Source organism: Somniosus microcephalus, chromosome 9 (genome assembly GCF_052327205.1).
Source record: "Somniosus microcephalus isolate GS21.2 chromosome 9, FLI_Smic_1.0, whole genome shotgun sequence".
NCBI lineage: Eukaryota > Metazoa > Chordata > Chondrichthyes > Squaliformes > Somniosidae > Somniosus > Somniosus microcephalus.
In genome coordinates this window covers 138,047,497-138,058,306 of record NC_140995.1, presented here as the reverse complement: position 1 = coordinate 138,058,306, position 10,810 = coordinate 138,047,497, and the positions used below count along the sequence as shown (strand labels likewise).

Here is a 10,810-nt window from a genome sequence, read left to right as displayed (position 1 = left end):
TAATACACATGTGAAATGAGACTCCTGTTTAGAATTGAGGATGGCGGGGGGGGGGGGGCGGCGGGGAAGATGAGTAAAAAACATAGGCATTCTGTCTTAAAGGGAAAATATTAATGGGGAAGTTCCACCAGGGATTGGTTGGCAGCGATCGCCACCAAGTCTCCCCTCCTTGCATGTCCAAATCTCACTGGCAGTCTTTTATAAATATGTCTGCTTGACAGTGTTGTTATTTCTGTCTCCTGTTTATTTAAAAAGTGTTTGTCCAAATTAGTATGGAAATAGATTATTTCAAATTGTTTGATTTATGCTTGTGTGGAATAAACAATTAGGTTTGTTTTTGTTACTTTTAGTTGAACACCTTGCAGGTTTTTTCTGCAAAATATAATAGTGTAATGTTAGTACAACTAAATGGACTCAAGTTAAGAATATGCAAAAAGCTGGTCATCAGCACGGACACAATTTATTGCTCAATTATCTGAAAATGCCACAGCTTTATGAAATAAGAAACCTACTGCAACAAAATACTTTTGACATTTGATCAAAGTGTTAATATTATTAGTATATTTAAACAGTTAAACCTATTCATAAAATGGAGCAAGGCTAACACATAATAAACTCACTCCCTTTAATGTGGTTGGAATAGTAATTACTGGGGAATATTCTTCAGCAATCTAAATTCCATTAAATTGGAGGCAGTTCATGTTGGAGATACTCGGTGATCCCCTGAGCTCTGAAAGAAATTCAATTCTTTGGAAATCTGCCTTCAGAGGTTTGAATGTTACATCAGCAAAGTCCAGTATGGAATGCACTTTGACAAAAATGCTTTATACAGGCTAACTATTGCAATTATAGTACAAAATGCAGACTTCACATTACAATGCAAATAGAAATGTGAAAATCACAAGCAAGTAATGTGTTCAAGTACAGCTCTAAAAATGCTCCAATTGACTGCATAAGTACCAGTATATGAAAATGCCCCAATTGACTGCACAGGGGCCAGTATATGAAAATGTTCCAATTGACTGCACAGGGACCAGTATATGAAAATGTACATAAAGTAGTTTTGCATTAACAAGAAATACAACACTGCAAAATTAAAAAGCAAGATTGTTTTTCTCAATTCATAAATTAATTAATAACAATTCACAAATTGATTTAAGTAAGTACTAATCACATATAAGGACAGCCACTTGCACTGGTGTTCCTAGTGTCCATCATTGCTAAGGTACAAATGATGGAAAATCTGTTGGCTTATGTATTTCTGTCATTTGAATGTTCTTTAAATAGGCCACCCATATGGGCAGGTATATTCTACGTCCCCTGTGGCTTCCAGTCTGAATTCTGTAAGTGGTGGGCGCAAGTGGGAACACCTGAAGTATTTCTGTCCATAACCCATGGAGTTAGGCCAGGGAGCTATTGTAATTCCAGAAGAAAATCCCCATTGTGTTTATAAACAGGTGTGCTATAGTACTATTTTCTGAAATCTTTTACTATGGTATAAAGTTCTAGAAAATGTAGACTTATTTTTGAAGTTTAGTTTTGTTCATTATGATGGATTTAACAAAAATTGTAGTCCCAGAATTTCAGAAAAACACAAACATAACTCACATACACTTTTAATTCAACAAACAAAAAACCCAATCTTGATTATTTTATAGAAGTACAATTTCCAACCCATTTACAAATAAATAGATTCACTGAAGTTATGTCAGCCACAGTCTATTGAGCATAAACAAATGCCTCCATTTATAGGTTCTGGGGTTGTATTTTCATGGGAGTTGTCACCATCATCTGCCATAAGACCCGCGGAAACCCCAGACACATGTCGAATGATCAGGAGCCCTGTGGAAATTCAGCTCCACTGTATCCAACATATCTGCTCTCACAGTAACATGCTGGAGGGAAAGTGAACTTGGTCAGCCCAATACAAAAAAAATATTCACATAACCCTCCCAAAAATATTTTCTATTTAATACGCTGCAGATGACTTTTGTGTAATTATGGTAATTTTATTCAAACCTTTGCAGAATTGCTACTGTTTAACATGTTTTTCATTCAGTGTACCACCAAAATGAGAAGTTGTATTATTTGCACATGTAATTAACTTACTTGTGCAAACTTGTACATACAATTTCTTAATATTGTTCCAGTAAGATATTTTGAACTCTGTCATTACTCTGGTATAAAGGTTACGTAAATAAGAATTAAAGCTGGTGGAGCTACTAGATGGTAAATAAATCTTTAATTTTTAAATTGTTTTCACTACTTATGATTTAATGTTCTCCATTTCTGTCAGTATAGTAGTTCTGTAGGATTGTTCCAGATTTTCCATATATTCCAGGTAGCTGCTAACACGAAATCCATGGATTGCTTCCTCCTATATAATCAAAAATGAAAGCAATTGAAAATTATTCTGACAATGCTGAACCAGATATTCGGGATTAAAACACCATGATGCTTTCTCTGAAAGTATAAAAGCAGCATTTTCTCAATTGTGAGGGTTTATGAAAATGGGAAAAATAGCTTCAAATGCACTTTAATACAGTATATTATACTGCTATTTTAAATATCACTATATACCTGTAACTTATAAAAGAATATGCTACAGCCATCTGCAAGAAACAGTAAATAAATCCACAAGTGATAATTGATGACTACAGGAGCCACAAGTGAGTAATGATCAGCCTTTGACACAGCTTACTGCTGACCAAAAAAAATTCAATTTATCCCAGAGACATTGGGCTGAATTTTGCCGGCGCGCAGAGACCGGGTTCGGAGGCGGGTCCACTGTCAAAATGGCAGTGATTGACAGCGGGGCGGAAGTCCACTCTGAACCCGCCTCTTTGTTAATTTCCTAAATGCTGGCTTTGCCTGCGGTTTGCAGACCCGCCACTACTTAAGAAGCTGTTTAAAGGTATTTAAGCAGCATTTTACCAGGTCCTAACAATTTTTCCATGTTTTTTACAAGGTTCCCGGTGCTCGGGGATCACGTCAGGTAAGTGTGTCCGGTTCTCAATGACTCTTCATTGCTGTGAATAGTTGACAGCTGCAAAAGTGCTATAAAAGCTACCATTTCACAGCTATTCATTTTCCAATCTTAGAGGCTGGAGCCTTCAGGATTTGGAATATATTTTTCAGCTTTATGGAGGTTTGAAGTGTTTGGAGCAAACTCTCTATCCAGTGTCACCTCCTTGGAGCAACCTCTTGCACCATTGACAGATCGCTTCTGTCATCTCAACCTCACCTGCCATCTATTACATCAGCATCGGTGCCCTTGAAAAAATCTCTCCTTGATCCTCAGAATCCCACCACTATCAGCCCCAACGTCAGCATCACCGGGCACACCAGCAGCACCAACCTTCTCCGCAATCACCTGATGCTGCACAGGGCACAGAGCATCAACACCCAAAAACATTGCTGCTGAAGGCCAGATTTACTTCACCTAATGCTGTACACCCTGGCTGCCACATGATGCGCCAGGTTGGCACCATCCCACACCAGCACCATAAAGCATCCCTACAATGCCCAAGCCATTCCTTTCACACTCATCACCATTGGGGGGAGGGTAACCGTTATGTCTCACCATTCATTGCAACTGACTAAGCCACTTCCAAAGGTGCGAACAGATCTGTCCAAAAAGGCAAGTGTTGAAAATAAAGATTTCAATGTTTGACAACACATTAACAGAAACTTTACATGCGCATTGGCAATAACACCCAACTGCCTACTCTTGTGTGTTGTTAGTTGGTATGATTGGACAAGGATGAGGGTGAGTGTGATGGGTGGTTAGTGAGATGGGGAAATTATAATGTAGATAGAGGGGGATGGGTGGAGGTGCAAGGTAATTTGGTGTGAGTAAGGATGTGCAGGAGTAGGGTAGGGAAGGCAGAGTGATGGGGGTATGATGAGTGGCTGAGTGTGGCTTTGCAGTAACGTTTCGTGATCTACTGAGATCAATGAAAGGTTTGCGCCACTGCAGCCTGGTCCTCCTGACGACATCCCTGCTTGTGTCCTCCTGTGCAATGTGCAACCAGGCTGCATTGGTGTCCTGGGGAGGTCTCTCCTGCCCATTGGAAGGGAAGAGAACCTCCCTACGTGCTGTGACTCCCTCCATAAGCATATGGAGGGAGTAATGGGAGAGCCTGGGTGCAGCCATGCACCTTTGTGCAGTGCTCATCAGTGTTTGCCACACCTCAATGCTGCAGAATACTGGCAGCAAACTGTCAAAATGAATGTGGACATGGCCCCTTTAAGGAAACTGGCTGATGACGCATCATCAAATGACGTCATCAGACCCTCTTCCTATTAATTGGTCAGGAACCTCGCAGGGAAGGCTTAACAAGCCCCAGCAACAGAAAATCTTGTTGGAGGCCGGGATCGACACAGATGCGGGGTTCCCACACGCCACGGATGTCGTCCGGTCCGGACCCGCTGAGGTTGGAAAAATCCAGCCCATTAAGTCTTTTTTAAATTAAAATGGAAAGGGTACTTTAACACTCTCCAGCACTATGTCAAATGATTCCTTTCATCTTCTCTTACATCGCAAATATTCCCCAAAAACAGATAGATTATTAAACTGTGTTGTCTGAGCCTCAAGTATGGAGTCATTGAGCTAATGTGAAGATTTTGCTTAATAACTATCTTTTTTAATTAAAAATCTGTCACCATGCAGAAATTACACAAACCATTTACTGCTTTAACTCCATACAAGAGACTGCAAGTACCATATCATTGCTTTAGATGGTTTTAGCACTTTACTTCCATAGCGACTGAGAAAACTCCAAATAATATTGACATTTTTGTAAATACAGAGCAAAATATTTTGCACTAGCTCCATAACACACTGTAAATCAAGCTACAGAAGAGGCAGAGAGACAGCACCAATTATAGTAGCTTTCAGAAAGCAGGAGGTGAACTTCAGCTACACAACCTGAAGGCCAAGTAGGAAAATAATCCCAGTCTTTGCCACTGAATAATTACAACATCACTAATAAGGAGATACAAGAAATATAGCCAGAGTTTTCAGACTACATGTAGTTAAAATTTAACAAATCACACACAGTGACGCTTAAACACATTACACACAACCATTCAATACAGCTGGAGAGAGGACTTTCAAGATATTTACAAATTAGTTACATTCATATTTAATTAGTTGCATTCAGGTTTAATTTAGAAAAGTAAAACAATATTTAAATTAAGTGACGAAGGAATGATAACCAACTAGGAGCAATTTATATACAATAGAATGTATAGTGAGATCTACAAGGAATAGAATGATTTTATGGATTAAAAGGTTCAACATAATGTCAGAGTATTACAAAATTATGAAATATTTCGATGTAACCTTTACACATGTCTACATCAAGTACATCCTTACATTTTTATTCTTACTTGAGAACAGCATGAATACCAATACATAAGTCACTGGATATAAAAATATAATACAAGTTATCCGACTTCAATCATACTGCACTGTTTATCATCTGCCAAATCAATAACATTCAGGATTAAATTATTTGAATGTTAGTTTGTTTCACCACAGAGTGCAGAAACAGCAAGTTCTCTAAACAGAAAGTCTGCTGAATCTAAGGCAAATACTGAAGTATATTTACTTTTCTGCTCACATGCTTGGTTTGCGGCTGTTCAATTACCGTTAGTGCCACATCAAAGCTTCGCCATCTGACCTATTCCTCATCTTTTGTCACTGCAACTCTATTTTCTGATTAAAAAACTATTGTGCTGCTGAATAATAATACACTTATATCCCAGTGTATGAATGAATGCTTACGCATTTTTCATCCAGTTTATTTTCAGATTTGCAACGGTTTGTCATTTGCTTAGAAACACACAACAGGAACAATTTTCTAAAAAAAAGCATTATAAGATTTCATGTTTCATCTACACAGGCTCTGTATCTAATATAACATTTTATCATCTCTTGGTGAGGCCCCCCAAAAGGTAGTTTCTTTTCTTGTCAAGAGGTACAGAAAAAGCATTTCCTATACAAAGCTTGCTCTGCCTAAAATGATATGTCGGGTCAGAATTTGCTGTCAAATTAACAGCTGCCATTATTTATGCGCAAATGGTGCAGCAACTTCAGGCAAGGGGCAGTTGCAAGGTTAAAAGCGTAAATCCAAAAGTTGCTGTCCGAGTTGCGCCGCTCAGCCGTTAGCTTTGCGAAAACGGCATCTCGCTGTCTACCTCACCACTGAAATGCATTAAGTGGAGTGAAGTTCCTATATTTGTGCGGTAGATACGAACTAAACTCGCCACAGAAAGTTAAGTATTGTCCATTTCGGTCTAAGCAATCTTTTAACGATGTGATAAGTGTTAATTACTCTCAAACAACCTCTCGGGCACTGAAAATTAGCTATTACAAGTGTGGAGCCTTATTCCTTCAGGTTTTAATTGTTGTTGGAGATTTTTAAAATGTAAAATTTTAAATAATTAAAAAAAAAACTTTTCCTTGATCCAATTTTTCTTTCCCTCTCTCTGGGCTGGATTTTCCCTGCGGAGGTGAGATGGCGGTGGGAGAGCCGGTTGGCGGGTCCCGCTCCCGCTCCAGTCTGCAGCTGCTCTCTGAAAAAGATTTTTTGTAGATTGGCCTTGTTAAGCCCGCCCTGCGGGGTTCCTGGCCAATTAAAGGGAAGCGGATTTGATGACACGTCATCAGCCGGTTTCCTTAAAGGGACCATGGCCACATTGATTTTGACAGTTCTGCTGTCAGTGTTCTGCAGCACTGAGGTGCTGCAAATGCTGACAAGCACCGCACAAAGGTGCACGTTTGCTCCCAGGCTTATGCATGACTCCCTTCATATGCTTATGGAGGGAGTCACAACATGCAGGGAGATTCTCTTCCCTTCCCATGGACCTCCCCAGGAGATCAATGCAGTATGGGTGCATATTGCACAGGACAGAAGCAGGGATGTCATCAGCAGTCCCTGGCTGCGGTGACGCCAACCTTTCAATGATCTCAGTAGATCACGAAACGTTACTGCAAAGCCACACTCAAACTCGCCCTGCTGTGGCACTCATCACATCCCCATCCCTCTGCCTTCCATATCCTACTCCTGCACTTCCTTACTCACACCAACTTACCTTGCACCTCCACCCATCCCTCTCCATCTACATTATCACTTCCCCATCTCACTAGCCACCCCTCACACGCACCTTCATCCTACTGCAAGCATACCAACTAACAACACACAAGGGTAGGCACTTGAGAGGTTTACCCAATGTCCATGTGAAGTTTCTGGTAATGTGCTGTCATACATTGAAATCTATATTTCCAACACTTCACCTTATTGGACAGATCTGTGAGCATCTTGAGAAGTGTCTTAGTGAGTTCCAGTGAATGTTGAGACATAACGGTACCCCCCCAGCTATTGTAATGAGTGTGAAAGGAATGGCTTGGACATTATAGGGATGCTTTATGGTGCTGGTGTGGGATGGTGTCAACCTGGCGCATCATGTGGCAGCCAGGTGTACAGTGTCAAGTGAAGTAAATCTGGCCATGAAGATGCCATTGCCGGCCTCCTGGGCAGCAATGTTGTCAGGTGCTGATGCCTCAGGTCCTGTGCAGCATCAGGTGATGGCGGTGAAGGTTGGTGTTGTTGTTGAGCCTGGTGATGTTGGTGTTGGGGCTGAACGTGGAAGGATTCAGAGGACCAAGGTGTGATTTTTTTCAAGGGCACTGATGTTGCTGCAATTGAGATGACAGAAGCGATCTGTCAATGGTGAGAGAGGTTCTCCCAATGAGGTGGCACTGGAAATACAGATGGCTCTAAATACTTGCATGCTAAAGAAATCTCTATTTATGTCTTTAAAATGCAGTAACAAACTGTTTCTGAGCTCTGAAAATGAACAGCTGCAACATGGTATCCTTTATACCACTTCTGCAGCTGTCAGATTATCAGATAAATCAAAGCAGACTCAATTCACGCCAGGGTGAGCTGGCGTGTTCCCCGAGCAGCGGGTAACCCGAGGGGGAGTATGTAAAATTTAAAGGTAGGCTTAAAATAGCATTAAATTGGCTGTTAACAAGCCATTTAATTATCTAAATTTTCCCTCCTGCCGCTTGGTGTCAGGTCAGTTCTGTGCAGGCAGACCCGACATCTGGGAGACTTGCGTGGAGGCAGGTTGACAGCGGGTTTCTGACCCGCTGTCAATCTTTGCTATTTTGACAGCGGACCCGCCTCCAAACCTGCACTCTAAGCGCCGGCTATATCCAGCCCTCTGTACTTGATTTGACATTGAATTCACCCACTCTAACTTGCACTTCCTTCTCAGTCCTTGTGCTGTTAATTTCACATTCCTTCAATCTGATTGGTTGAGAAGATACACAGTTGCTCTGTGCACTCAGGTCCCAAATGCCCGGTTTCCCTCGCTGCAACGTTATCAGCTCGCACTTTCAGCAACTTGCCACGCAAAATATTGGCCCAGAAATTTGGGTCGGAAGCTTCCCGCGGGTGCAAGCCTCCGACCTGCACTTACCTTGCGCGCCGGCCGTTGTGCTGTGGGCCCGCGTGGGATTCTGATCCTGGGCCTCCTCCAACTGCCAGCGCGCAGTGCTTGTGTATCCCAGGGGCGCAGTTAGTTCGAAGCGTCCCCTGGGATCACGTGGGCCATGGAGAACCAATGGTAGCAGAGAAATGCCCATTCATAAAATTGACAAATGTAAGAAATCACACAACACCAGGTTATAGTCCAACAGCTTTATTTGAAATCACAAGCTTTCGGAGCGCTGCTCCTTCTTCAGGTGAAGTGGAGAAATGCATAAAGACACAGCTTATATAGTCAGAGAATCATGTCAGATGTTTACAGGTAACCTTTCCAACTGCCATTTATCGCACCTCGGCAGAGAGATAATCACAGCAGTCAAAGGTGTGAATGGTGTCCAAACAGGTCAGTCAGGGAAACATTACATCAAAGAACAATGAGGTGGGGTCACAAGGGGTCAAATATTGCAGATGCTGGGGTCTGTATGAAAAACAAAAAAAGCCAAAAAACATTTTTTTTGGCTGGAAATCACAGCAGGTCCAGCCGCATCTATGTAGAGAGAACAAGCCAATGTCGACTCGAGTCTGGATGACCCCGCATCAGGTGGGGTTACATGTAGCGTGACATGAACCCAAGATCTCGGTTAAGGCCGTCCTCATGGGTGCGGAACTTGGCTATCAGTTTCTGCTCGACGATTTTGCGTTGTCGTGTGTCTCGAAGGCCACCTTGGAGAATGCTTACCCGAAGATCGGAGGCTGAATGTCCTTGACTGCTGAAGTGTTCCCCGACTGGGAGGGAACACTCCTGCCTGGTGATTGTTGCGCGGTGTCCGTTCATCCGATGAACGGATGAACGGACACCGCGCAACAATCACCAGGCAGGAGTGTTCCCTCCCAGTCGGGGAACACTTCAGCAGTCAAGGACATTCAGCCTCCGATCTTCAGGTAAGCATTCTCCAAGGTGGCCTTCGAGACACACGACAACGCAAAATCGTCGAGCAGAAACTGATAGCCAAGTTCCGCACCCATGAGGACGGCCTTAACCGAGATCTTGGGTTCATGTCACGCTACATGTAACCCCACCTGATGCGGGGTCATCCAGACTCGAGTCGACATTGGCTTGTTCTCTCTACATAGATGCGGCTGGACCTGCTGTGATTTCCAGCCAAAAAAAATGTTTTTTGTCTGTTTTTTTGTTTTTCATACAGACCCCAGCATCTGCAATATTTGACCCCTTGTGACCCCACCTCATTGTTCTTTGATGTAATGTTTCCCTGACTGACCTGTTTGGACACCATTCACACCTTTGACTGCTGTGATTATCTCTCTGCCGAGGTGCGATAAATGGCAGTTGGAAAGGTTACCTGTAAACATCTGACATGATTCTCTGACTATATAAGCTGTGTCTTTATGCATTTCTCCACTTCACCTGAAGAAGGAGCAGCGCTCCGAAAGCTTGTGATTTCAAATAAAGTTGTTGGACTATAACCTGGTGTTGTGTGATTTCTTACATTTGTCCACCCCAGTCCAACTCCGGCATCTCCACACCATAAAATTGACAGGAAGAGCTGTCAAAACTATAAATACTATAAGCCCCAAAACATTAAATTTTCAAATAATTTTTTTTTTAAATCGCATTTTTAAAATAACTATAAATTACATAAAATAACTATTTTAAACAATAGTTTAAATTTTTGAAAAAATTAATTACATTTTCTAACGGGGCTAAAAATAAACTTACCTTTCTTTAAAGTATTTAAAAATAATAAACCTGTGGGAAAAAATGTTTTAATTTTAATTAAGTCACCACTTACCTTGTCTTTTAAAAGTGTAACTGCTGGAGACTTACCCTCCTGGAGAAACCTGGAAAAAAAACGTAAGTTCCAGGCGCACGCGCTGCCTCTTGGGCGTATGTGTTCGACCTCTGAACCCCTTCCTTTAAGGGAATGGAAGTTCCGGTTTCCCACGCATGCGCAGTGCATGCACGAAACCGGCACTTTTGTTGGGCCTACAGGTGAGTACCCAGCGCGTACTCACCTGTGGAGACCCAAATTTCTGGGCCAGTGAAAAACCTAAACGTGCAAGGGCAAGTCTAACTAACTGCAGATGCCTTTTGATGACCTGGTACAGCAAATTATGGGCCAATTATTTTTTTTCAATGTTCTGCCATTGTAGAGAGCACATCATTTATAGCCACTTGAACACTACTTGTTTCCATACAGCATCTTTGTCTGGGTTTGTAAAATTTACTGTATCAAATGTTATATTTAACTAAAATAGAATGACCTGCAACAATGACAGCATAAGGC

At 41.8% G+C, this 10,810-nt stretch overlaps 1 protein-coding gene across 7 annotated transcripts in view; it reads right to left on the bottom strand.

The window, feature by feature from the left end:
* Positions 1-444: 444 nt before the first annotated feature.
* Positions 445-10,810, bottom strand: part of tbc1d32 (TBC1 domain family, member 32) — a 404,895-nt gene continuing 394,529 nt past the window's right edge. For 6 of the 7 annotated variants that reach the window (XM_085997302.1, XM_085997301.1, XM_085997303.1 and 3 more), the window contains one exon: positions 445-2,377. In XM_085997302.1, the coding sequence (XP_085853428.1) occupies positions 2,267-2,377 (111 nt within the window). In that variant the 3' untranslated portion in view covers positions 445-2,266. The remainder of the gene's footprint in view (positions 2,378-10,810) is intronic. The other variant, XR_015079556.1, reaches the window with a different exon arrangement.